General features: G+C 44.9%; 1 protein-coding gene across 6 annotated transcripts in view; it reads left to right on the forward strand.

The window, feature by feature from the left end:
* MAPKAP1 (MAPK associated protein 1) overlaps positions 1–26310 on the forward strand; it is a 108216-nt gene that overhangs the window by 61669 nt on the left and 20237 nt on the right. For 4 of the 6 annotated variants that reach the window (XM_072882896.1, XM_072882899.1, XM_072882897.1 and 1 more), the window contains one exon: positions 18573–18680. The exons of 1 other annotated variant lie outside the window; for it this stretch is intronic. In XM_072882896.1, coding sequence (XP_072738997.1) covers positions 18573–18680 — 108 coding nt within the window. Of the gene's footprint in view, positions 1–8669; positions 9283–18572; positions 18681–26310 lie in introns of those variants that run through there. One more of the 6 variants, XM_072882902.1, reaches the window with a different exon arrangement.

Here is a 26310-nt window from a genome sequence, read left to right on the forward strand (position 1 = left end):
AGAGCTGTAAAAAATGGCAGAGGAGAGCAATTGAATGAAGCAATGAAAATCTGATTCTCGTAAAAAAAAAAAAAAAAAGCGGGGGGGGGAGAGATGCTGGTAGGGGTGGTTGTAGATGAGACCCGCCAGCGTCTGCAGCAATTTGGCCGCTGGCCAGGAGTCATTGTTCACCCTCGGCTGTGGCGGCTCGGTCCAGATGTGCCAACTGCACGTTTCGGCTTTTGCCAGCTGACTGCGCCGTTTGATAACCAGCTCTCTGGATGCCCATCACTGGCCGCAGAGATAGAATTAAATGATGATGATCTTCCCACAAGTTGGGAGAGGAAACAATGCATATAAATCTTGATTTCATCTCAGCGTGAGAAGTCTTTATCCATCATCACTCATAATGAACAAGTCGTTAGCTGCGATGAATGGTGTTCTGTTTTTTTCAAACACCTCTTTTGTTCACTTTTTGGGTGACTTTTATTTATTTCCTGGGGTCAGATTTCTCTTCCCTGAAGGGAGGTGGCTAAAGGATTCATTTAGTTCAGTCTTTAAACTACTTTCCTCCTTGGTGTAACAGATGTTTTACTCTTTGTCCATTTGAAATTTGGTTTTGCTTTATTTTGTTACTTTTGCTCAGTAGTTTAGAAATGGAATGGACCTGTCATTTATTCCTTCAGCTCATGCATTCATTTCTACTGTCTTGGCACTCCTGCTCAGAAACCTTTGTAGTAACAGGGTATATAAGCATGTACGTATCATTATGGGAGGTTTTAATTATATAAGAAATAATTTAAATTTACTTTTTATAAATTATCCATGTGACATCTCACCTCTTTGAGATATGACCATCATCCCTGCTGTGGATATAATGACAGTAGAAGTCACTACTAAAAACCTTTTGGTTACTTGGAGGTATATTTACTTTTGAGCACGTAATTGGATTTCTTGAAATAGTCGGTGTCGCTTGCAGATTTCAGTTTAAGCTTGTGTATGGATACGTCCAGAACTAGGACCTGCAGTTGTAAGCTTCATGAATTGGAGTCACTGCGAGAAGAGTGATCACTCTAGGGAAAGGTTTCTGCTTGATTTCCCATATTACTGAATTTCATAAATGAAATCTTTATTTTTTGTTTTATTTTTTAAACGTTGGTTAGCACTCATAATGCATTATTTAAATTGTCATGTAATCCTGGGTGAAGGGACTTCTCAGATTAGGTATTTATGTATTAAATTGGTAAATCACAAATTAAACTTTTTTATTAAAATTATCTTCCCTTTTCCAAAGCTTCCCTTATTCCCAGTTACTTCCCTTCTCCAAAACGGATTCATCAGTCAGCAGACTTGGGGGGGGTAGGGGATTTGGGGGGGCTTGCCTGTCATCTTTACAACAGCAGAAATTGCAGCGGCCTGCACAGAGGGATCCTCCTGCTGGCCCTGCCCTCTGGACCGACGCAAGCCTTTCCCAGGCCCCTGGCGCGGCGTTAGCAGAGCGGGGTGGGCACGCTGCCGGGGCTGCGGGACAGTTAACGCGCAGGGTGCCGCCGCAGTGGGCATGAGTAGGCTGGAGCGGGAGTAGAAAAAGGTCGTGTCATCGTTCTTCATCTGCCACCAGATTCTTCATATTTGGAGTGGACATGCCTCTTACTTTCATTGGGAGATGCACAGATAAATGGAATTTAAGATCAGACTATTAGCACAGTACGGTCCTGTGCCGTTGTAGTTCAAGTCATTATTAAGCAGTGGATGAGGATGTCAAAGTTCTGAATAAAAGATAAGACATAATTTAGGAGAAGCATTTCTTCTCATTCAGCAACGCTTCCTTTTGATTGTTCTGATTTTTAAAAAGTACTAACCAAAAATAGACTAAACATGTTTATTTAAAGCTTTTGTAATAGCTTAATAAAACCAGAATGCCTGTGAACTTTTCTGCACATTTTCAATGTGCCTCCAGACCAGTCTTCACAGGACGAATGAATTTATTATGTTTACAGCTTATGCTGTTTTCAAGTACTTGTATAAGAAATTGCTTTCTGACCTATTTTCCCCACTGACTCACATGGCATTTTTCAAATTGGTCCTCTGTTTGTAGGAAAATGCAAACCTTGGTTGGCTGTTTTGGGTGAGGAAGAAAAGGAATTTCTGTTGTGTAGTCAGGAAGGGGATGTTCCAGTCTGACCAGGGCTAAAATACTAGGCTAGTTTTCTCTAATTATTTTATTCAGCCAGCAATCTGCAGATTGCAAGTAGGTTTTTCAACAAGCAATTGAGTCACAGGTTCCTGAAAATCTATAAGCCTTGGTCACCTCTGTGTGTCGATGACCTTCTGAGCTTCGTTATTTTTGACTTTTGTTTAAAAGTGCCGTTCCCATCCTTGCAGCTGCCAACCCTTGCCTACCTCCGGCAGCACGAGGCTGATAAGGACACAGAAAATTTCTCTTGACGAAGGATCGTGCAGGGCCCAGGTTTCTGCACATTCTGTTTCAGCATGTGCACCGGCATTCGTGTAGCTGTAGTGTGAACTACACCTGTAAAAAATAATAATATCAATGTGTTTACTTCAAAATCCCATTTATTGAAAAGACTAACGCTGAATAAAGACTTTTGACTGCAATTTAACTTCAAGCCAGAGATTATTTGTTGCAGGAAGATATAGGTCAGGAGAAGGAGGTAGAAGTTGGGTACAGCCTTTGTTTCATAGGGGCATGAAAGAAATGGAAGCAATGTTCTGGTTGTGCCTAGCTCTATTTAGGTATTATGTTAGAGAAAATTATTGCAAACTATTCAAACTATTTCACAGTCCTCGCAGTTTTCCTTTCTTAGTGTCACAAGGCTTTTGCCTTAGAGGTATGAACTCTGACCATTTTAAAATAATAATTTTTGAGTCAATCAATGCGATGAAATGCAGGAAATGCAGGTGGTAAAATAACCTGTGTGTGTTACAGCTGAGACAACCACGGCCCTTGAGTCGTTTCGTAGAGGACATGGCTGTACTGAAGCAGTGCTTTGGGAGTCCGGTGACCTGTCCCACAACAGGCAGCAGCAGGGGGTTAATGGGAATACTGTATCATCTCTTGCCACGTGCCCAAATAACCAACTGGAAGAAGTAGATGGGAATGCTGCAAGTTAGGGAAAAGCCTGTAGTAACCAGTCAGTGCTACATACTGGAGAAGATAAATCTGCAGAGGAAATTGTTGAGGCAGATGTTTAATTAGTTGGAGTCAGGCTGGATAAATCAGGATAGGAACTGTCTATGCAGATATGCTGGTGTGTGTTCCTTTTCTCTAGGCTGGTTTCATTGTCTTTAAAAGCTAACTGTTCTTTTTGCTTAGGAAAGAAGCAGCAAAAACAGTCATATAACCTCTCTGTTATTGTAATGGATTCCCTTGTGTGCACTCATAAAATAGAAAATGTAATTGATGTTTTCTTATGGTAATGAAAAATAACTAAGTAGAATACTTTATCATCAATTTGTTTAAGCTATTGCGTGTTCAGCAGCATGTATTGCATATGCATATTTTACGCGAGAGCTGGAAATAAAACACTCTTGGTTGTGGAATGAGCTCCCAGAGGAGACTGGTCTAATCCAGCGATGGACCACCTTGAGGAAGGCTCCGTGACATCTCTCATGGAAGTGAGTTTTCTCAAAATAGCCAGAATGGGAGAGAAAGAGGCTAAGGATGGGGTGATACCCTAACCACGGCGGGCCACAGCAGCGAGGAGAGGAACGCTGGAAGCGCCCCTCAGTGCTCCAGGGACCTTGCTGTGCATATCACGTTGGCCTGGGCAGTGCTGAGATGCTGGGATAATGGCCCTGTAGAGAACCCCAATATCCATAGATAGTCTAAGGATTGCTTTGTATAAACTTGCAATGTCTATATCTCTTTGAGAATGTTTTTGAACATAGTGAACACTCCTGCACCTGATGGTTTAAATATAAAATTGGTCTGCAATGTGGCAGATCTACAGAAGGGAATCACATGCTTGAAATCATGAGCACAAGAACTTCTCATTCTTCCTGAATTTATCAGTGAAAAAGTGAGATATGGTGCTGTCTGGATTTTGGGCACATAATAATGGAGTCTTGAAAAGCCTTTTTAGAAGGTGAGATTTGGGTGGTGTAGTACTTGGTATAATTTTGCTCCCTAGAAATCAATAAGAGTCTTAATATTAACTTCTAAAAAGGGTAGATATTAGGCATGCTTTTAAAATCCCACCCTCACGTTTTGCAGAGAAAGTTTTGTAGGTCGTACAGATCATGTTGCGTAACTGTAAAATACCATTATCAATATAACTTGATTTGCTTTACCGCTAAATTATTTTCTTACACAATCAATCCGGTGTGTATTTCTGCTGGTCTTACTATTACCAATACTTATGTGTTGCCCAGTTAGCCTAGAAATTTAGGTTATGGAGATGTACATTTTAAATCCTGCTCTTTAGGAAGGCTCTCAGTTGGACCAAGGAAAGCACAGTTTTTCCAAGATGAAATGCAGAGACCCTTATGTTCAGATACCACAGCATAGCGAAGACTGGGGCTGACAGCATCCCACAGTGTGCAGTAGGCAAGCAGATCTTATCAGGCTTTTTATATCTGCACTAAAGCCCGCATTCGATATTTTCTATAAAATATGTTTGCATGGCTTACAATTTTAAGAACATAAGAAAGATGATGACTTCATTCTTGATACTTTGTGTATCTTGATGCCATGGTGATTCTCAAATTAAATATGTGCAGGCACTGTATGTACACTTGAAAGTTATCTTCCTCGCCTTTGAGCTGTCTCATTCCTTTGCTCTTCAACAAATATATTCTCGGGGATGCCGGTTGCCTTTTCCTCCAGAGCTTGACTGAATGGACTATAAATACTAATGTAAAGTAAATAAGAATGCAGAGAGAATGTGTACAGAGGCTTTGTTTTCAAACAAATTAAGCATTGATGTCAGTATATAAAAACCGAATGTTCTTAGAAGGAAATGAGAGACAAAACTAAACAATGTAAAATGCTGAAACGTTAGAATAATCCTGCCTGTTTCTGGTCCATGTCAGCCTCTCTTCATTTGAAATGTCTTGTGAACAGAAAAGCCTTGTCTGATTAATCTTGTCTGATTTTAAGTAGAAATTCTTTGCAGGGTGAACATGCTACTGATTATTATTTAATAGCTGCTTCAAACTGCAAACATCCCTGAACACAAATGCTCAATCCTTTTAAGAACAAAATGCTATACAAGTTTAATTGTTATAAACAATACCTTCTGCCAACATTTCACAGACATGACCTGTATTTTCCATAGGTTAGAGTAAGAGTTATTAACTTAGTATTCTGTTCAGTTTGGAGAAAGACTAATACTTTTTCTATAAATGAAAACAGCTGCTTTACAATAACATTCAAGTCCCTAACAGCTGTCAACTAGTGCTTTTTGCATTCTTTAAAATGTGTAAAGTGACCGAAAATAGTCTGAAATAATCTTACTAGTCGGGATAAGTGTATTATCTCACTGCCACAGGAAGCTGAATAATAAGGAGAGAGAAAAAATTCAAGAAACAGGGATAGGATATAAAAATAAAAGTCTCCATATCATATTTTAGTCTCCACAACAGAATCAAAGGAATTATAGCTGCAAAGGCCAGTTAAAGTAATCTGTTCCATCACCTGATAACTCAGAGCACAATCTGTTACAAAACCATGTTTTGTAATGGTTTATTATTCCTGTGTTTCAGATTTATTCACACAAAGCTGTTAAGTTATCCTTCAGAACTTGGAGAACAGAAGCTCAAAATCGGGAGTGCTGCATGAGGCTCATCTTCCATTCAGAAAGCAACTAGGGAAAAGAGATCTGAGTTTTGTTTGAAAATTCACTTTCTAGTGTATCAGTCTCAGCACCACTTTTAATGTCAAATTTCTTGTCTTAAACATGCTTCTGAAACTGTTTATAAACACATTTTATTCAAAACTTACACGGGAGATAAGCAAAAACTGCAATGCAAAGATACTATTTGTGTGAAAAACCACTTATTGTCAAGCACCCCGCCAGGCCCAGGGGAAATCGCGCGGATGCCGTAGCGCTGAAGGTTTTCGTTTAAACCTGTCCCATGATTTTCCTGTTCCTGGAGTATCTCAGCAGTTGTGTTTGTAAATACTTGGTCTTGATGCCGTGGTGCCATATTCGATTTGTCCTGCTCCTGCCTCCCGCAGATGCTAAGGAGAGCTGGCGTTCCCCAAGTGCCGGGAAGGGGCACGACGGCTCCGTGTCCCCGTGGCCAGAGAGAGGGAGGCGAGCGGGTCGGGGCGGCAGCGCTGGAGTGCAGTGGTGGCTGCGGGCAGGGGAGGCTGGCAGTGAAGAGGCAGGACAGGAGCCATTTATAACATGCAGATTTGCTCCCCCCGCGGAGCAGGTCGTCTTCAGTTCTGAAGGCAAATACATTTCCGTGGGGTCCTCAGCGAATCTGGTATCCAGAGCGAGGGCCCGGGGTCTCTGTTGCATGTGCAGAGTGGCTCTCCTGAAACTGCGCCTTAGGCTTTGAACCCAGAATCTGCTTCCTATCGTGTACGCATCTCCATTTTAATTTCTAAATTATCGAAAATTAGGTCTTTAGAGAAGTGTAACGCTGTGACTTTTAAAAATATCCCTAATAATCCCTAAAACAGAATATAACTCTTGTATGTTCCTAAATAGGTTAAACTCCTTGGCCTCTTACGGGTTGGTTGCCTTGAGATTACTGTTGGCATTAATGAAACATTTTCTCGTTATTCTCCATCAATAAATGTTTTTCTTTCCTCAGAGGATTAAGACTCTGGTGCCTGGCTGCAGGGAGCTCCTAAGGGGCCTTGCTGCGAGTCTGTGCTCTCAGCGGGAGCCGAGTCTGCTGGGGAGCCCACCTCCGCCCCCCCGCCGGACCCTGCCTGGCTCAGGGCAGGGTGTCCCTGTCCCCCCGGGGCACCCGAACCTGCAGCCGCCCTTCGGAGCAGGGGCGGTCGATCGCCTTTCCAAGGGGGTGGTTGCGTGTGGCAGGAGAAGACAAAGTATGGAGACAAGTGCTAATTCTGAGCATCTTCCGGGTGGTACCTGTCCTCCCGGTTCACGGTGGGGGTTATCGGGGTGTTGGAAAGCACGGGAGCGGAGGAGCTAACGGGCTGTAGGAGTTAAGGCCAGGAAAGAACCACGAAACTCCGTCCTGACGCACGGCTGGCTGGCACCGCGGCGTCAGCGTTGGGGCTGGGGCGGCTGGAAACGGGGAATCCCGCTCCTCGGCTGCTCTTGCTGCTGGAAGAGCTGTGGGTCTCGCTTGGGTTTTGCTTCCTCGTCCCCACCTTGCGGGCAGGGGAATGGGACAAAAAGAAATGCCTGGAAAGGAGGATATGTGTGTATTTTTTTGCATATATATGTATTTATTTATATAGCTAAAAAAGAAGAATTAGGAAGATGAAAGAAACAATGTAAAACCACAGCCCTGTGATTAAAGCATTTTGAAGAGATGAACCACAATTAGAATAAAGTGTCATTAAAGTTTGATAGTGTCGTTGAATGATGATGGTAACTGAGGAGTTTAAATTTAAAAGTAAATATGTTAGAGTAGGCGATGCATATGTTTGCTCTGACTCTTAAAGAGATGGAAGCCCCAGCATCTGTGACAGTGAAAAGCCAATTAATTTGTATTTCCTTGTGTTTACATGCATGCTTTTCTGCTTAATGGTAGTTTTGAGTTTCTTTGGCTTTCAGTGCTTTGTTTTGGATAATTATAGCATCCCTGCAGAGTCTTGTGCCCCCAGTTATGAATGCCTTTACCTGGAAACACTTCAGAAATCCTGGTTTTCCGTGCAATTAGCTGTTTATATTAGCAGGATTTAAATTAAAAAGACCATCAGTATTTGCAGATCCTTGGTCAAGACTCTCCTGCTAGCTGCCCTCCTTTCACCAAAGAGGCAATGTAGTGAAAAAGGCCTCAGGGAAATGTATAGCCCCCGGTTGTCCCAGCTTTCTGCCCGTTCCGCCGGTCCCGTGCCGGAGCGGTGAGCAGCTGGCTGTCCGGTCCCGCGGCTGCTCCTCGGAGCGGCTCGCTTCTGCCGGATGGCGGCTTTCCTTACCGCTCCTGCTCAACACCCTCCGCCCCCGCGTTCCCGGGGTTGTGTTTGGGTCTGACGTTGGCTTGCTCTCTGTCATGATGTGTGTTAGGGAAAGAGGAAGGATTGCTCGCTTGTGATTTTTGTAGCAGATTCTCCTCGGCAGCATTGGTGTTGTGCAGGGTGAGCCCCTCCGTGCTGGAGAGGGTGTGATAGAGGCTGCTTGAAATGATTTCCTTCTGCCTGCAAACTCCATCTCTGTTTTGCAGCGGTAATAATTTATTTCAGCAAGCCCTTTCTCACCAGCCTGCTGATGCTGAGCAGACACTGACGTGACGGGGGGACGGGGATGTTGGTGTACGTGGAACAGCTCGTTGGGAATAAAGTTTGTGAACAGTTTGTCAGAATAGAAATAGCTCGTTAGTCCTGTGCATTTGGGCTGATGGGATTCTGGACATCAGCCCGAATGGTTGAGGAAAATTTTTCGTGCCTGGCCTCTGAAATGAAAGTGAAATATTGAACTGAGTCTATTTTAGAGCTGTTGGTATTGAAATCGTACATTTATTGGTTCTTCTGGATTGGTAATAAAGCTGTAATTTATGTGACATTTTAAATTCTACAGTTCAGTGTTTGGATGACAGCGACTTGTTTGTTTGTTTTATCCGCTCTGATGAAAGAAGGTACTACTGGTACACCAGCTGCATCCACGGGACCATCTCCTTCCTGCTAGTTTTTTGTGAAGTCTGAAATCCACCCGTCCGCGTGGTTGTATTGCCCCGTGCTGCCGTGCTGTTATTTATACGTCTGTGACCAGGGGAAAGCACCTTTCTCACTTTGTACTCCAAGTCAGTAAGGTAGAGACCTCATGTTGATCTGCATCGCAAATAACCCCCTGAGCTTGGATGGCAGGATGTTCGCATTCGTGCCATCTTTTAGGTAGCAGGCTGCGGAAGGGACTTAGGGTGCGTTAGCTGTAACGTGTACTGCCCTGCCAGTAACCCCTACAGCTGCTGGCCCTGACATTGTCTCTTAAATCTGTGATTAAAAAAAAAAACCTGTGTATTGTATTTCTGCTATAGGTACATTACATTATAGATCAAACATGACGATTTCTTTCTCCTTTCAGCTGTATTTAGAGCTATGTATTGCTAATGCAAAAAGAGTGAAAGTCTATAGTAGCAATTAAATAAAGCACTTCTGTTAATACTCTGCAAAGACTGGTTTGCTGCTAGTTACGCTGCGTGTTTTCTATTCTCCAAAAAAGCAATACATAAATGAAGTGTTTGTTTCTTTTTAAGGGGCTTTTGACTAAATTCTTTAATTTCACTGGCTGTCAAGGTAGTGTTAAGTAAAATGGGTTTGAACTGCTGTAGTTTTTGTGTATTGGACTAGATGTCAGAAACCTTTGCCATCACTGGAAATTCTGTCACTCTGGATTTACTATCTGTTTCCCACAGCTGAATTCTTAAGCAGTGTGATTTAACACCTTGGCTCTCCATCAGCCGGTCCTGGCATTTATTTGAATGCATTACACCACTGGTTTCCATAAACTATTTTACAATTGTTTCATATAAATGACTGTTTATTTCTACAAAAACCATCTGTATTTCTGCGGAGAGCAGCAGATAACTGTATGTAAAATTCAGTAATGTCACAACAGTGCAAGTTAAGAAAAAACAGATTGCACTAAAAAAAAGTCCATGCTTGTGCGTAATGTTAAAAGTTTGTTTTCACTATTTAAATATATGTATTTATTAACCAGCATTTGCATTTGAATGATAATATCTTTATTCCACTTCAGAGGTGTTGAGGGGCTTTGGGGATTTTTAACGGATAAACAGATTTAAGATGTCCTCATAGCAGTAGGATTTGAGATGTAAACATTCTGGCTTTACAGCTATTTCCTCTCAAACTGTTTACATATTTTCTGTTGTTTTATTGTCATTGCCAAGCACACAATGGAATCCTTGCCCCTTCTGTCATGTTCTAAGAAAAATCCTACAGAAGGAGGCCTGAGACCTCTCTCTGTTCCCAGTTTCTGTGCTCTCTGCAGTGTATCGATCCCTCTCCTTCGTCAGTCCCCTTTTGTTTATAACCCTTGCCCAGTATTCATCTTCCAGCCCGGGGTCGGTGTCCGGCATTGACGGGCAAGCTGGTCTTCACCCGTGCCTCTCCAGAGGCAGACTGCGCCCCAGGGAGGACCTCCCGGGGACCACGCGGTGCCTCGCTTCGCGTACTCCCAGCCAGCACCCAAGGAGCATCCACACTGAGCTATTTTAATTCCTCCATATGCTGCCCATGTGCTGGCAGAGGGAAAGCTGGAATCCAGTAGTCTTACACTTAGCGCGACTGATACTTTCTGACAGACTATTTGAAATGATAGAAATACATAAACCTCCTCTTTTTTATGACCTTGTAATAGCTGCGACATATTTCCAGCAAATATTTTCTATAGCAATAATAAAAAAGTGATAACAAAAAAATAAATATAAATATAGTTTAAACTCAAAAGAAATCACACTTTCAAAACCTAGGGTTAGAGCAGTGAAGCAATAAATCATGTATCCTTGTGAAAGGAGAAACTTGAAATAGGAAGGTACCACAGACATCAACATTAAATGTTTATCAGCTGTTTTCTTTTGACTGCTTTCCTGTCTTACTTCTGTATGTGGACAGAGCCTGAAACACAGCTCACGTTCACTTTTGCTTATTTGCTGTCTGCCTGGCGTCTACCGCCTTGGCTATTGGGCGATGACTGCCTGTCTTTACATTTCTGATTTTTCATGTGTTATGTTGGAATTACGGCCGTACACGCAGGAGCACTCGAGGTCCCGCGTGCTGGCGGTGCTACGGTGGCAGCGTGCTCCCACACTTTCCTCCCGGTTAGCGTGAGGTGGTGTGACACATCCTCCGTCACCGTGCTGCGCCTGCGCTGCTCGTCCCCGTGCAGCGACGCTGGCTCTCATGCGAGTGCAGCCCAGGCTGCGTGGGAGAGGTGGGCGAGGGAGCGCAGTGGGTACAGGGAGTGGGGACGGGGCTGGCCGTACAGAGGCGTGGAAATCCTCCTACAGCACCGTATACACTTCTGCAGTTGTTTTGGGTGACGGGCCAAAATATCGCGTCCTTCACCACCACGGACGTTCAGGCGGTCTCATAGCTCCTGGTATAGCGTTTGCTGGCTCACCGGGGACAGGTCTTCATCTGCTGTAAAACCAGACGAGTTTTGCTATTCTGAAATACGGCGGGGTGCGTACCCCTTTCTGCTGCAGGGCTCAGCAGGTCTTGCCTTTGGAGGCTGAAGATGTTCTCGCGCCAGAGCGTTTCTGTATAGTTGTCTGAGGAGCTGTGCCAGGAGAGTAAGTTTTAAAACTAATCCACGAACAGTAACAAAGCACCACGAGCAGGCAGTAGTCACTGAGAGATTTGGTAGAGGTCAGGTACAAAGATGCTGCACTGTTAAATATGATGTATATAATACGTTGCTCAAATCTGCTGCTCTCTCGGGTGTGGATGGTGGCAAGCGTTTGTTGAGGGAGTTCAAGGAGACACCAGTATACCTTGGCTTCCTTACCAGGCAAACTGCGAAACTGTAAAATGAAATTGTAGCGAAGAGCAGAATTAGTAGATGATATGTGGACAAATGCAATATACTGAGGAAGAAAATGGGCATAGCTTTTGTAGAGCAGGTTGTGCCTCAGAAACCGGTGAGCAGTCTTTGAGGAAGTCGGAGACCATCTGAATAAGGATGATGTGTTTTAAATAGCATGCTTAGATTTCCAAAAAAGATTTGACAAAGGCTCATAAAGCAATTAAGCTGTCACAGGATGAGAAGGAGGATCCTCACATGGATTAATAATTGATTAAAAGACAGGAAACAAAGAATAGGAATAATGGCCCTCCGTTATTAGTAACTAGGTTACTGGTGGAGTTCCAGTGGAACTGGTAGAACCTGCATTGTTCCGTTAATGTGGGGCATGGAAAAGGATGTGAATGCTGATGTGACAAAATGTGCTGTTGATACAAAAGAAGTAAGAATAGTGCAAATAAAAGCTGTCTGTGAAGCACTGCAGAGGTATCTCACAATGCTGAGTGACAGGACAATAAAATGAGAGAGGGAATTCGGTGTCAATGAGTGCAAAATAATATACATGGTGAAAAGCAACCGTAACTATATGTGTGCAATGATGGGCTCTAATTACCTTCCGTCAGCGAAGAAAAGTATCCTGGAGTCGTCCTGGGTAGTTCTCTGAACACTTCAGCTCGGTGCTTAGGAGCAGTCAGAAAGACAAATTGAACATCAGAAAGTAGGAGAGGAGCAGAGAACAAAACAGAAAGAAAGCATTACTGTGCCAGTCCATAAATCATGATGTGCCCACATCTTAATTGTTATATTTTATCTCAAAAAGGATAATATAGAGGTAAAAAGATACAGAAATGGATGAGTGCAAAAATGGATCAGACATGTGAAATGAGGAGTAGATGCTAAGTAGAGAAGATCTTTTCGAGTTTGGAAAAGACATGGCTGGGTACAAGAGAAGTCTATGGAATTCAGGTGGTAGAGACGGTGAATAGGGAGGGGTTTATCGCAGTTGTTCATAAGACAAGAACTGCATGCCCCAAAAGCGGTGGGTTGGCAATGGCTTTTTGAAACAAAAGGGAATTCTTTTTCTCACATAGTGCAGTAAATTCTGGAAGTCAATGTTATGGAAATCAGAAATTCAAAAGTGTTTTGAACAAATGCATGGACCATGAAGGGAGCAGAAACAGCTGACAAAGAGCAAAGCTGGAACTGGGGCTTTTGTCAGAATTACAGGAGCTCTTGAGAGGGAGGTAAAGATAAGGGATAAATAGGATGTAGGGATGTGTTTTGTTGCAGAGACTAACACTAAAATATAGGTTCAGTTTAAAACCATTTGGGGGTTTTTTTGTTTATACTGGTCTTTTTAGTTTAGGTTTGACAACTCCACAGACATTAAATATTGAGGTAAGTCTTTTGGTAATCCTCATTTTACCCTATTAACTAGTTCAGAGATGGAGATGGGGTTTGTTTGGGGTTTTGTTTAAAGCCTCATTCTCTTTTTAAGTGTTAGTGTTTGTTTATTGTGCAGATTCAACCCCTGACCATGGTATTCTTCATTGCTATTGAAAGTTAATGGGGGAAAAATTGCATTCCAAACATTTGAACCTGTAGTAGTCATGGCTGAACTTAGTTGATCTCTGGTGATCGGTTCAATTTAGTTACGATTTTTAGCCATTAGGCTGGGGCTGAATGATGGTGATTTGGTTGAGGCCAAATGTCTGTAGAAAATTGGCTGTTTGATAAGAGCCCTGTTATCAGAGGGGGATACTTTCTCATTTACATTTAGATGAGTATTGATTATTTATTTACTCAGAGAAGTGAGATTCGTTCCCAATCTTATCTCTCTCGTCTCTGCTTGTCAGCAGAAAGAGAGATAGAGCTCCTGACATCAGCCCAAGATAACAGCACTTTGTAGTGAAGATAAAAGTTGGAATGGGCCTTTTTCTAGTCTTGACTGAAAGGATAAGTTTTAAAAATTAGAACTGATGGGTCCTGCTTTCAAAACGCCATTCTGAAGGCTTTGCAGCTTAAATGGCAACAGAATTGGTTTGTTGTTATGCGGATGGCCATTCGCCTTTTGTAAGCGAGCTGCTTAATTTGATTATGCGGCGGATTCTTCCTGGGGCACCTTCGTATGGTGCCGGAGAGCTGGGGACGTAGTGGGGGGTTGTTTCCTTGTTTGTTTTTAGTCCTGGTAAGCCTTGCTCTGTTTAAAGGGCTATCTTGAAATAATGAAGTACAGTGGATATCTGGAGGCGGAAGCCGTGCTGTGGATGGTTAAGTGGGGATTTTGGCGGGAGGGACGTGCGTTATGGAGGATCAGCTCTGCAGGTGAGGCGTCGAGCGCCCGGCTCCGGGGACGCCGAGCGTGGCCCTGGGAGCCAGCAGCGCTGTCTGTCTGTCCAAGTTAGCCCTGTTCCTCCACAGCTGCTGGCCTGTCAGTACACCGAAACGAGTCTAGAAGAGAAGCATTGCCGTAGCTGGTGGTATTTGCGGTGTGTGGTGTTTGCAGTGCGTGGTTTAGGCGCTCGCTCCTGCATGGGGGGTGCTTCAGCAGTAGTGTGGCCCAAGAATGGAGAAGACCCAGCGCCTCAGGCCACCGGATCTGGTGGAGAAGAGGCCCGGCTCTCGCCTCACGCCCTCGCCGGGGAGGCCTGGGGGGCCCCTGGGGCCCTGAACAAATCTCTGCTAGTTTTTGAACAAGAAGAGTTTGCTTGCAGGTGTAGCCACTTCTCTTTGACCGTTTTGTGGCTCGTTTCAGACTGCTGCCTTGGTTCCCTCCTTCCTCTCCGGACACAGGAACACTTGTCTCTCCAGCCCTGCTTGCTTTAGCCCAGCAACAGTTTCTCTCTCTCCAAGTATTTGCGACAAAATTACAGAACTAGAAGAGGGGTTCGTATTCATTCGCTTTGTCTTCTGGGTATTTCGCCCTGGCAACTTCCATTTTAACGTACTTGCTGCCGGCTGGGTGGTGGAACGTGACACACGTGATTTACTCTGCCCCCTCGCTCCAGCCAGCAGCGCCGTGCGAGAGCCCTGGGCTGCAGCCCCAGCCCGATGCCGCTGGTGCGGGACGTGCCGGAGCAGCGGTCCCGGCCGTCGGCGGGGAGCTCTGCTTGGGTCGCGGGCCAGGACCGCTCCGTGCCAGGATTTGAAGGGTTTATTTTACAACTGCGCGGAGCATTTGCATCAGATTACAGAAACCCATAAAATCCCGCTTTGGTATTACCACTTGAAATTCTGTTGAAATTCCCAGAGCAGTATTCTGTTAGGAGACCATTAAATTACCTAATATTTCTACTACAATGACATCATTTGAACTTGTGAGAGAAGTCTGGTAGTAAAACTGCTCCACAGAATCAGCCTAACATTTTTGATCTGTTGTGAAGTAGAGGTCATGTAACTGTGTACAGAAATTTTAAATGTATTATTTAAGAATAGATGCTCTCTAAAAATCCATTTACACTTTTTAAATGAATTTTGTAGTATTTTCTGTTTTAAAGGAGTTATTTGTAACAGAAGGTTGCCCTGGTTTCTGATCTGTAGCTCTATTTCATTGCTTTATTAGCAGACAGTTAATAAAGTCTTGACATAAACTGGATAAAACAATTTACCTGATCACAGAATTCTCAAGTTTCCCCAGATAAAAATCGTCCTTTGACATTGGCATGGCGGTGTTGAGGGATATGATCACCGATGGCTCTCCGCAGGACGGCGGGAAGCTTGTTCAGCAGCGTGAGGGTTGTTTGAGATGGGTGATGTGACGTTGAGTGGATCCAGCTGGTGGAATCGATCCACACAGAGGGACGGTAAACCACTGCCAGCTCCTGCTTTTAACCTTGTCCCCTTGTCGTCGTGTGCGTATGATTCTCTGCTGATTTTAAGGCTTTGGGAGCGTCGATGTCCGTCCTTTCGCCCCATCCCACTCTCTCAGAAACACAGGGGCGAGTCCACCTCTGTGCTGGAGAGCGCAGCGTGTGGTTCAGTGCCAGTCCCCCGCAGCAGCTCTCGCGCCGCGCTGAGCGTACGAAAGAAAATTGTATAAATAGAAATGATTTAGTAGGATAGGTGAGGGTATAATCCTTAAAAGTGTGGTTTATGGGATGGATCTGCTTGGCTCATCACGCACCCGTTCTGGGCGCATCCGCCCGAGAGGGCGCCTGTGGAGGGACCCGGCGAGGCCGGGGCTGGGGCTGGGAGCGGAGCAGGGGCTGTCGCCGCGCCGCGCTCTGGGAGGCCTGCCCGACCGTTAATAGTTCCAAGAGGGGCTAATTTCGCTTCTTCCTCTGCTCTGATTTTAAATGTTTTTGGGGTGGGAGTGGGAGAGCAGCTGTCACGAAGAACCAGGGAGCTGGGACACGCAGTGATGGCCGCTGGCGTCAGCAGCTCCCGGTCCCGGTGATCGTGGGCTGCGGCTCTGGGGGAGGCAGGAGGCTCCGGCTGGGGTAGGAGCACTTGGGGTTAGGGATTTGGTACCAGGAACACAGACGTTCAGATGGGAACCACCAGTTCTGCTGGCTTTGTCGTTGCTGGGTGTCGTTCAGCATTTGGATGTAGTTTGGGAACCTCTGGAAGGTGCTTCTTACAAACGGACAAAGCAAGCAGGTTTTGCTGTCACTGATTCTGTTTTTAAACCTACACCAGTTTTTAAATACAAATTGATTTACCACTTTGGTATTTGTTTCAAGTCAGTATATTTTGCTTCTGCCCAACAAGCCAGGCCTCTGTTTATTTAATTTATTTTAAATTTTTAATCACATTTCCAGTAGCTGGGAGAGGAGAAACGATGGTGCCGTATATATTTGCCTTTCTGTTGTTTGTGCTCCTGTGAGATGTCTCTGCTTCTTGAGTGCGGTTTGTTCTGTAAATGCTTCGCCCAGCTCCACGTGCAGTTGCTGATTGCGCTGGGCGGGGAGGGAGCAGTTGTGCTTCCTCCTGTGGCCTGCAAATAGCCCGGCTCCATCTCTGCTCTGCGAGTCACCGGGAATAAGGGGGCTCTGTTTTACGGAGAAATAATGTTCCACTTCGGGAGCAGAACGCACTTGGGCCGTGCAGCGAGCGCTTCACATGGCTTCTGGGGAGACGAAATGAGAAGCCGTAATTGAAATTCTGCTGTAGTAAATTTAAAATTAATTGGCCTACAGATTCCATTTCTTAGGCATGCCATCTGAGGCTAAAATACTTAATTTTTTTATATGTTTTAAATATTTCATCATATACTATCATAATTCAAAGTCAGGAAACATTCAGAAATATTTTAAGTACTGATAAAGAGGGAATAGATTTCGTTATTTCAGTTCTAGGTTCTTTTGTTACATTAAGACCTGGTTAAAGGCGCTTTGCATCGCTTACATTTTTTCAGGTATCTGTTTAGCATTATTTTACCAGATTACACAGAAATTACGCAGCTGAGAGCTTCGTATGCACTTCAGCTCTGGGGTGTCAGTGGGAGCGGAGGTGCAGCAAGGGGTGCAGCGAGGACGGGAGCGCGTCTGCCTCCGCCAGCTCCCGCCTTTGGAGGTGGCTTTTCTTCTGCCCGGGGTCCCACGGGAGCTTGGCTTACCCGAGTCACAGCTCTCGCCCTGTCGGGTCCTCTCCCGCCTGCTGTTTGGACAGCAGGCCTGGAGCTGACTTACAGGGGTTTCGCCTGGAATTGTATTGGTGCGTTCTTTTTTTATTCCAGTTAAGGCATATAGTTTAAGGGTGCATTCAACTAAAAGATTTTTTTTAAAAGTGGCCTAATTTTTGTAAAAAACATTTTTTAATACATTTTCTGTAGTTGGAAAACAGCTTTTAAGTAGTATCATCTTTCCTTTGGTGATTTGGTTTGAGAAGAAGGAAGTTGGCACCTGAACCTTGAACATCTACAGTTAAATGGAGTGTATATGAAAATAATTCATTTGAAGCAACAGCATCTGTACATGTTTATGTTTGATGCAGTTCAATGTTAACAGAGTACAGATCTCTGGAAAAAGATAAAATCCATCTTTCGATGACCCTTTCTGCTCCTTGCAGCCACTGAGCTGCTGGGTGATGCCAAACTCCACCCGGCACGTTGTCTCGAGTCAGCCTGGAAAGCAGTGCCGATCGCTGCTGATGTGTAAGGAAATCCTTACCCGCGCTTCAGAAGTGCAGCCTTTTGAGAAATGCACCGTTGACAGAGGTAGAAATAGCTAAACTGGGTGTCATGGAGCTGGTTTTTAAGACAAAACGCAATTTGTAAAAGGAGGGCTGCTTTCTTTCCCAGATATTTTCGGTGCTCTGTGCAGACACTGCCGAGGCTGCGGCAGCCTTACCTGTGCAGCCAGGCTTTTCTTGGCTTTCCACAGCCGCGAAAGGTGTGACCGTATGTTTGGTTGAGGCCGCGCTCAAGAAGCAGGCTGTAATCCCAAGCTGGACGAGTAACGCGCTCGGGTACGCAGGGTAGCTCCTGTCTGGGCCAGCTGGGGCTGGTGGGGCTGGCCTGCGGTGTGCAAACAGCAGCCGGGGTAACGTTCACAGCAGCCTGTCTTCAGTCTATAAAGAGCCACAGAGAGGGCAGAGCAGAGGGGAGCAAACACGTTGTGCTTTTTCACATCAGGAAAGATGCCCAAATAATACAACACAGATATACACCAAGGTCTGAGTAGGTATTTCTTACAACAGGCAACAGCAGCGTGGGCAGGGTATTTAACAGGGGCTCATCTGGTGTGGCAATAACACAGAAATGGTGAACAGGAGTTTGTCAGGAAGCGTTGTTAGCTGAAGATGACTGGACTATGTTGTTTCCTTGCACACCATCCTCCACCTTTTTGTGATAGGGCCCTTCCCTTTGGCAAAGAGCTTTGAAACATAAACATCTACCTGCCTTACTTCTAGGCTACGAGTAATCTCATGTTAGTTGAACGTGATAAGCCATCACTTTGTTAGAAAACAGATGATTTTACAAGTTACTTTATGTTTCAGGTCCTCAGTATCGGCTGGAGAAGCAGAGTGAACCTAATGTCCCAGTAGATTTAGACTGTACCTTGGAGAGCCAGAGCACTTTGGAATTCTGCCTTGTCCGGGAGAACAGTATGTTTCCCCTTTTCACTTTTGCTCTTGTAAATTGCTTAAACTCACATAAGTTATGTATTTTGGAATACAAGCTGTACTGTCTGGGCAAGTAAGTTTTGACGAGACTCTCTTTCCTGAGGCACTTCTCAGTTGTGCCAAAACAATATTCCAGAGGGAAATGATGGATTTCATACCTTCTAGTAAATAGTCTGCATCCTGTTTATCACTTCATGATTAATCTTTTTCTGTTAAACTCTGCTCTGTAAAGTTATGACCAACCCTGAAAAACACTGGAAATATGAAACTTTTTCTGTTGCAGGCATTGCTTAGTGAATAAAGTGATTGGTCTGCAGTATATTTTGCCATGTCAATATGGCTGTTAGAGGCACTGATTTTTTTCTAATAGAATTTAAAGAAATTAAGCATGCAGATATAACTAGAGCAGTTTGATTATTTTTAAAGTGCTAGACAAATAATCTTCTCTCCAGCTATGCTTGAATATTTTTATTCTGTTACTGTTTTAATGGTCCTAATATTATTTCCTGATTTATTTCTTTACAAGGAATTACATGAAGCTTTAAAAAAAGACATTTAACATTGATTTGTGTTTGTCCTCCATAGCATTTTGGTCCGTCTTTCATTCTTTCCAACAGTCATGCTCTCAGTTTTGGGGTTTTCTTAATTCCATTTTAGTTCAGCTGTAACAATGTTGATTGTACTAATGAGGAAACCAGTAGTATTCATGCTCTCAGCCAAAACCATGCCCAGACTGTTTGCTGCAAACAATCATAGTAAGAGCCTGTTGCAAGTAGTAGAAGAGTTTTTTCTTTCTTTACAAAGATTAGACCTTTCCATTTATGCTTTTTGGCTATAGCATTTCATATTTTATCCTGGAATGACAGCAGAGCATCCCCAAAGTGCCTCCGAATTCCAGTGGCGAGCAGTAGACTCTGCTCCCATTTAAGGAATAGCAGAGGTGAGACGCAGCTGCCATGAGCTCGCTGGTGGTACGTCAGTGCTGGAGCTGAGATTAAGCCCTCACAGTTTTGGCTGCCATTCTCCATAGAGCAGGACTTGCTCCCAGAATATTCTTGGTGCTCCTGGTTCATTTCTTCATAAGACGGTTCTAAGAAACTGTAGGAGAGAATGCGGCAGAAGGTGGCAGGGGTGCTGTGCATGAGGAAATGGAGCAATTTTAACCTCGCTAATCAAGTTGCACTCTTCCGCAAGCCAGAATTCCCCGACGTCTGCATCCCAGCTATTATTTTTGTATCGATTTTTAATCTATGAAAAGATGCATACTAGTCATACTTTCATAGGTTTTGCACGTTTTGATTAAAAATAACATTTTTTTAATCCAGGCTCTGTAATTAAAAGTATATTGTATATACTGCATTTTTAACGTATTTTCATCATCTGTGGCGGAATCCATGCTGTGACTCGTAGCTATATCTACTGATGCTCTTAGCTCTCATGAGTGACTAGGTTCAGGTTGCACCATTACTTTAATACTAAATCTGTCGTAAATTTGTAAGTGGTTTAACAGGAGGCATTTGGTCTGCCCTGCATCAGTAGCCAATGCTCCAGGAGAGCCTCAGAGGCCTCGTCTCAAAATAACTGCCAGTCGTAATGCTGAGGGAACGCTTTTTCCTTTCCCTGAAGTCCTTGTGCAGCGACTGCTCCTCTTCCCTCCTAGGCGAGGGGACACAAAAGGAGCTCCTCGGCAGAAGGGTGTGGGACAGATCCCTGGTCAAAAGGACTCTTAATTTGTGAGCTCTCCTGGCGCTCGGTAAGCAAATCAACGGTGCCCATCTAAGAGGGTGACCTGGAGCCCCTGCTAGGGGGGTGATTTCCCCGTTAACGGGGAATGCCCCGGGCTGGACCCCGAGGGCTCCCCCGGAGCTTCCCATGCTCCCGGGGCTGCGGCAGCCGCCATCCTCCCCTGCTGCAGTGGCTTCACGTTGGTAGGTGGTGGCCGTTTGTCCCATTCGTGGGTCTTGTGTTTGTCAGCCAGCGCCTGGAACATGGAAAAGCGAAGGCAAAGCAGACACTTTGACTCTGCATAGTTCAAGAGCAAGTCACTGGTTTAGTTTGTTCAAGGCTGACAGTAATCTAGGCAAAAAAATAAATGCTTACATGAATTTTCTCTCTTTTCTGCAGTGCTATTACTGAATGTTTTCTGAATTGATACCAAACTCGAATAAGGAATGCAGGAGAAATCTTCTGCTTATAGTTTCTCCCCCAAAATGTGGGTGAATTTAAAGTGATCATCCATTGTCCCTGCTCGGGGATGTATGTGAAACACCCATGCAGTTAACTCTCTACACGCAGAGATGTTCAAGGACAATACAGTAGATAAGATCAGTCATAATTCATGCATTGTACATAGCCTGGTTCCCCCAGTACACAAGAAGAAATTGGATTTTGTAGTGCTTAAGGAGCTATCTTTTGGCGTGGCATTAGAGTAGAAATATTGACAGTTTTGCACTGTTAATAAAATAATAGCTTGAAAATCCTGACATCAAAGTGAAATACCCATTTTGTGCATTTTGTTTTTATTTAAAATATTTTTAGCTTAGATATGCCAGTCAGGAAAAACTCTGTTATAAACAGCTATTATTTTTAAATGTGCTCTTCATAGTCTCATATTCATTTAGAAATATATATATGTGTGATGCCAAACATCTGCTAGTAAAATAGCTGCCAGTTTCCTTTGGGCAAATAGAAAGTTTATATTTCAGAGTATTAAATGAAACAGAAAACTTTCCATTATTAAAAAATATGTATGGAGAAACCCCCTATCTACCCAACATTTACTAATAGCATTCAAACTAATAAACTGCTTCCAGTATGCAGAACTTTTTAACTCACACTAAGATTTATCTTTAAACTAAAAGCCTGCACTTTGTAATGTGAAATGCTTTTATGTGAGTAGCAAAATATTCATGGCTAATTTATTTTTATTCTTACCATCTTACTTCTGGAAAGTTCCTCTTTCTCATTTTATCATTAGATAGTAATTAGTATTCAAGGGAAATTGGTCTTAATATATTAAAATTGGTTTAGTGCCTTTAGACCTGTACCAAAGCCAATGTCTTATTGGAAAATGTAATTGGGGACTCTGTGTATGTAATTAATTGTATTACAATTAAGAACTTTCATTAAGCAATATACTAGTACATTAAAGTAATAAGGGACATTTTTGCAATGCAGTTAACTTCATATTTTGTTGTTTTATCAAGGAAGTACAGGTTCACTTGCTCTTGAATAGGCTACGTACAGCATTTCAATATTCTGATATTACTAATGTGTCATTTTTATATGTCCTCTAGTGTTTACGGGAGTCCCTTTTGGATGACTCCTTGTTGTTTTAGCTTCTGACTTATTTTCAGACTCATGCTTCCAGTGCCTGTTGTTTCATTACTGTTTGTCTCATCTGAAAATCAGGATTTTCTACAAGGAGATTGGACTGAGTTACAGATATCACACTGTATTTCACAGGAGTTCAAGTACTTGAACAAAAATACTACCCCTATACAGAACCTGGTTTAAAAAAAACAAAACAAAGAAAAAAAACCCAACAGCAGAGTGAAGATCTTCAACTGTTGTTTCCAGACTGGGAAATATGTCAATTTTCTGGCTGACCATCAAATGTAGAGACTGCAAACTAGTGCCATGACTGTGACTTCTAAAACACCGTAGTGCTTCACCACGGTGGCCGTCTTAAAGTGTAGAAGTATGCAGCCCTTGATACCATTTCTGCTTTTTATTCAGCTTCTGTGGGCAGAAAACACCGCTCCATTTTTTTTTAAAGTAGGAGGCTGTGGTTTAATGGTTTGTATGGTTTTGCTGCACAAGCAATCTGAGCAGAGATGGAGAGCAGTCCGACTGGCTGTCGGAGTCCTTCCTCTGATGAGGACCGAGACAGGAGAGGGGATAAGAATCAGATGGATAAAGAAAAAAGACACGTAGCGGCATGGGATGCATATGCTTCTGTATGGGATCTCCCTCTGTCCAGCACCGTGTGTTCTCACACGGTGACTGGTTTTAGGGATCTAAAGACAGCGTTTCTGTGAGAACATCGTCAGCCGTGCAGTGTCTGCGGTTCTGCCCAGGAGATGGGAGTCTGCAAACACAGGCTGCCTGTGCTCTCCACTGAACTGCACCTTGCTTAATTGTAACCTACATTGCCCTTGAAGTTCAGCAGCGTGGGGCAACCTGCACGGCGTGCGCACAGCCCCAAGCATGGCAGGGTGCTGCTCTGCCAGGGTGCCTGTAGTTGCTGCTGAGTACAAGCAACTGTAATGAGTAGAGCTTGTACAAGGTGGTGGGAGGTCGGTCTCAAGCTATCCCGGTAGTGCCCAGGGTAGCGCCGAAGCCGTGGCTGCCGGTGCAGGACGAGCGGCCGGCTGTGCGGGCAGCAGGCACCGGCTGCTCTGCCCCCACAGGCAGCTCCCGCGCTGCCGGCCTGAGCCCTGGGTCGAACACCGACCTCATCCTGTCCCCGCGCACGTGCTCCGAAGGTCGGGAGGAGGATTGGCAGCAGCCGTGGCAGTGCCAGAGTGCCGGAAAATCAAGAGACTCCCTGTCTAGCTCTGCCACACGTTGCTCCGTCCCTGGCTTGGGGATGGTGGGGCAGAAGCACGGGCTTCCTCCCAGCCGTTCTTTTCCTGCTCCGTTCATGGATTTTCCTACCCTACTTCTCCAATAATTAAACCCCTGTCCTGGTCTAAGGGAAATGCCTCCCTCGTAGCTGTGCTTTGCACTTCATGCAGGTTCTTATCTTGTGCCTTGTTTATCCCACACCTGACTTCAGCTTTTTTCACTTTTTCTTTCACAAAGTAAATCTTACTTAGGTAGACTGTAAAGAAAAAATACAGAGGTCATTGCAAACTGAGTCTCCATGTCGTTATGTGAAGGAGTTTGTTTCTGGAATAGGAATCGGTTCCTCCCAGGACAGAGCGGTCTCTCTGCCAGCAGAGCCATATTGCTGGGTCGGCTCTTGGGCTAAATAATAGACCTGGAGCATCCACTTTACTTGATTGTCTTCCCAAGCAGAAGCTTTTACATTCAAAAGCCACACTGTGATCTCCATTACAAATACCCTGACAGGCCTGTAAATATTTGACAGGTTTATTCACAGCTGCTTGCATGTGGAAAATATTTTTATGATTTTTCCCCCAATCAGCTGGTGGAGACGGCTCTTCCCTCCACTGCTGAACGCCGGCAGCCTCGCAGACATCCTCGCAGAGCTGCGGGGTAAGAGCAATATGCCAAGTTCAGCAGTCAGGTGTTTCCCTGCAGGGCATTTCTCTCTGTTGTTACTGATATTACTGCTATTATCCAATGCGCCCTCAGGGGTCCGCGTGTCTTGCCATCTTTAGACAGATGATCTGTTTTGATGGTGGAGTTCCTGGCTGCTCTCCCAAGAGCAGCAACTGTAGAAATTCTGTAAACCTGAATCCATTCACAAAGCTTCATAAAACAAAGTCGGCAGAGGTTACCGTACGCGGAGGATCTGAAAGGCTTCCAGAGCAAAATCCCCCGTTCAGCTGCTCCGGCTGCGGCAGTTAATGCTCCTGCAGTTTAGACACTGACGAGGTACTCACGTTTTTAGTTACAGTGACAGATTTTTTCCCCTGGATATGATCTGACAGGCTGCTAATTTTCTTTCTAATGCTTTTAATTTGGGTGCGTGAAATCTGAGAAGACGCAGCTTCGTAACAGCCCTGTAAAGTCGACACGTAGCGTCCCCGCTTTGCCAGTAATTCAGTGTGGCCGGTGAGGCTGGGGCGGTTCGAGGCCAGGCGGGGAGGCTGGGAGCACAAAGGCAGCAGTACCTGCACAGCGTCGTGTGAGTCTTGGTCTTGTCGAGTGTTTTAAGAACATTTCGCAGGAGGTGCAAGGACGAGGTTAATATGTTGCCGTTCTGTGTGTTATTTCTGAATTTCTTCTCGCTACCGATTCAGTTTGTCTGTTGGTGCTAACGCTTCTTTACATATAACGCTGTACTTAAAACCCCACTACGTAGGGTGCTGCCCGTTGCGCAGAGGTGAGAGTCTCGTCACCCGCCGTTAAAACGCTGCCGCGCGTTGTGCGGAGGCAGCAGGCAGCGCGCACCGTGCACCCTGCACCCCGCCATCGGAAACGGCTCGGGGGAGTCGGCTTCGCTTTGAATCCTAGAGCGGGGCTTCATTAGGGGCAGCACTGATGACCTCCCTGCAGACGGGGGTGCTCAGGGTTCCTCACCCCCCGCCAGCAGTGCCCCACTGCGCTGCTTGGGTTCACGCCATGTCGCTGTCTCTGGGGGTCCTTCCCTGCCCCGCCGTGTCCCCATCTGTCCCCAGCCCCTAACTCCCCTGCGGGCAGGGGGATACCCAGGCGTAACCGCGTGGTCCCGCCATGCCGCAGCTAGTATCCCAGCAGGGCGTGCCGTCGTGACCGCATGCTGCGGGGACAGGGCTGGCTGCGTGACTGGGAGCCGCTGTCGGGGCCAAACGGGCATTTCACTGGTTGCCATCGGCGGAAGAGGGTCCCAGTTCGCTCTCGACTGCAAGGCAGCAGTGCCATTGCCATCCTCCTGCTTTGCTTTCAGGCACCGCCATGCCACAGTGTTTCAAGATGCTTTTAAGTGCACCAAAAAGTTTGACATATCTCAGTGTATCTTTGAAGTACTGCAGCATGAGGGTTTGACATGATACATTATGATAATCCATAGTATAGAGACATTAACACAGGGGTCTTTGACAAAATACATTGTAATGTCTCTGAAGGAGCCATTACAATTTATCTTGTCATTCTGGAGCGTAGAGTGGTTGCAATGTTAAGATGGCTCTGCATAAATTCACATGTAGACTGTTTCATTTGATTTTTGGAATTCTTTCAAGTCGAATGACACAGCCCAATTTGTAGCTTAACCCTTCGCTGTCCCCGCTCCCCAGAGAAGGGTCCCCAGTTGGGTCAGGAGGCTGTGGCAGGAGCGGCGAGGAGTGGGCGTCGCTCTCGCCCGCTCTCCTGTGGGCAGGCTGGAAAGCTTATGTGACTAAGGTCTGTGAAACGTGAATCTCCTGCCGTGCGCTCTCCACATGTATTTTGACTCATTTAACAGCAAATGCTAACCTTACTTTGATACAGACATGAAAGATACTTATCATAAGCAGTGATATTTGTTACTGAATTAACAGATAGAAAAGGGAGCGCTCTCAGCCAGCAGGAAAAATGCTCCGTGCTCAGGTGGGGTTTTTCTTCTCTCTCGCCTACGTTTGTCCTGCTTATGGCCACCACCCCGACAGTTTCCCTTGCTGAAGCAAACGGCATGTACTTCTGCAACTCGAAATTGCCCTGTTGGAAGGGAGCCTGCTTCTGCACCAGCAGGATGTGTCTGAGACAAGTGCCAGGGGTTTCCTCCCCTGGGAGCCGTGGCCTTTCCCAGCAAACCATCCCCTTGTCGTCGGGGCCTAAACATGGAAACTCGCCGTAGCTTCCCTGCGAGCTGAGGTCCCCGAAGGGGATGGGAACGTACATCCCCAGAGGGAAAGGTCAGCATCGGAAGCGCTAGTGTTGAGGCTGCTCCAACCGTGCAAGTCTTGAACAAAATTAATACAAAAAAATCTGACAAGTTCTTAGCCTGCTTTGCTGGATCTTTAAG

This window comes from Ciconia boyciana, chromosome 18 (assembly GCF_034638445.1).
Source record: "Ciconia boyciana chromosome 18, ASM3463844v1, whole genome shotgun sequence".
Taxonomy (NCBI): domain Eukaryota; kingdom Metazoa; phylum Chordata; class Aves; order Ciconiiformes; family Ciconiidae; genus Ciconia; species Ciconia boyciana.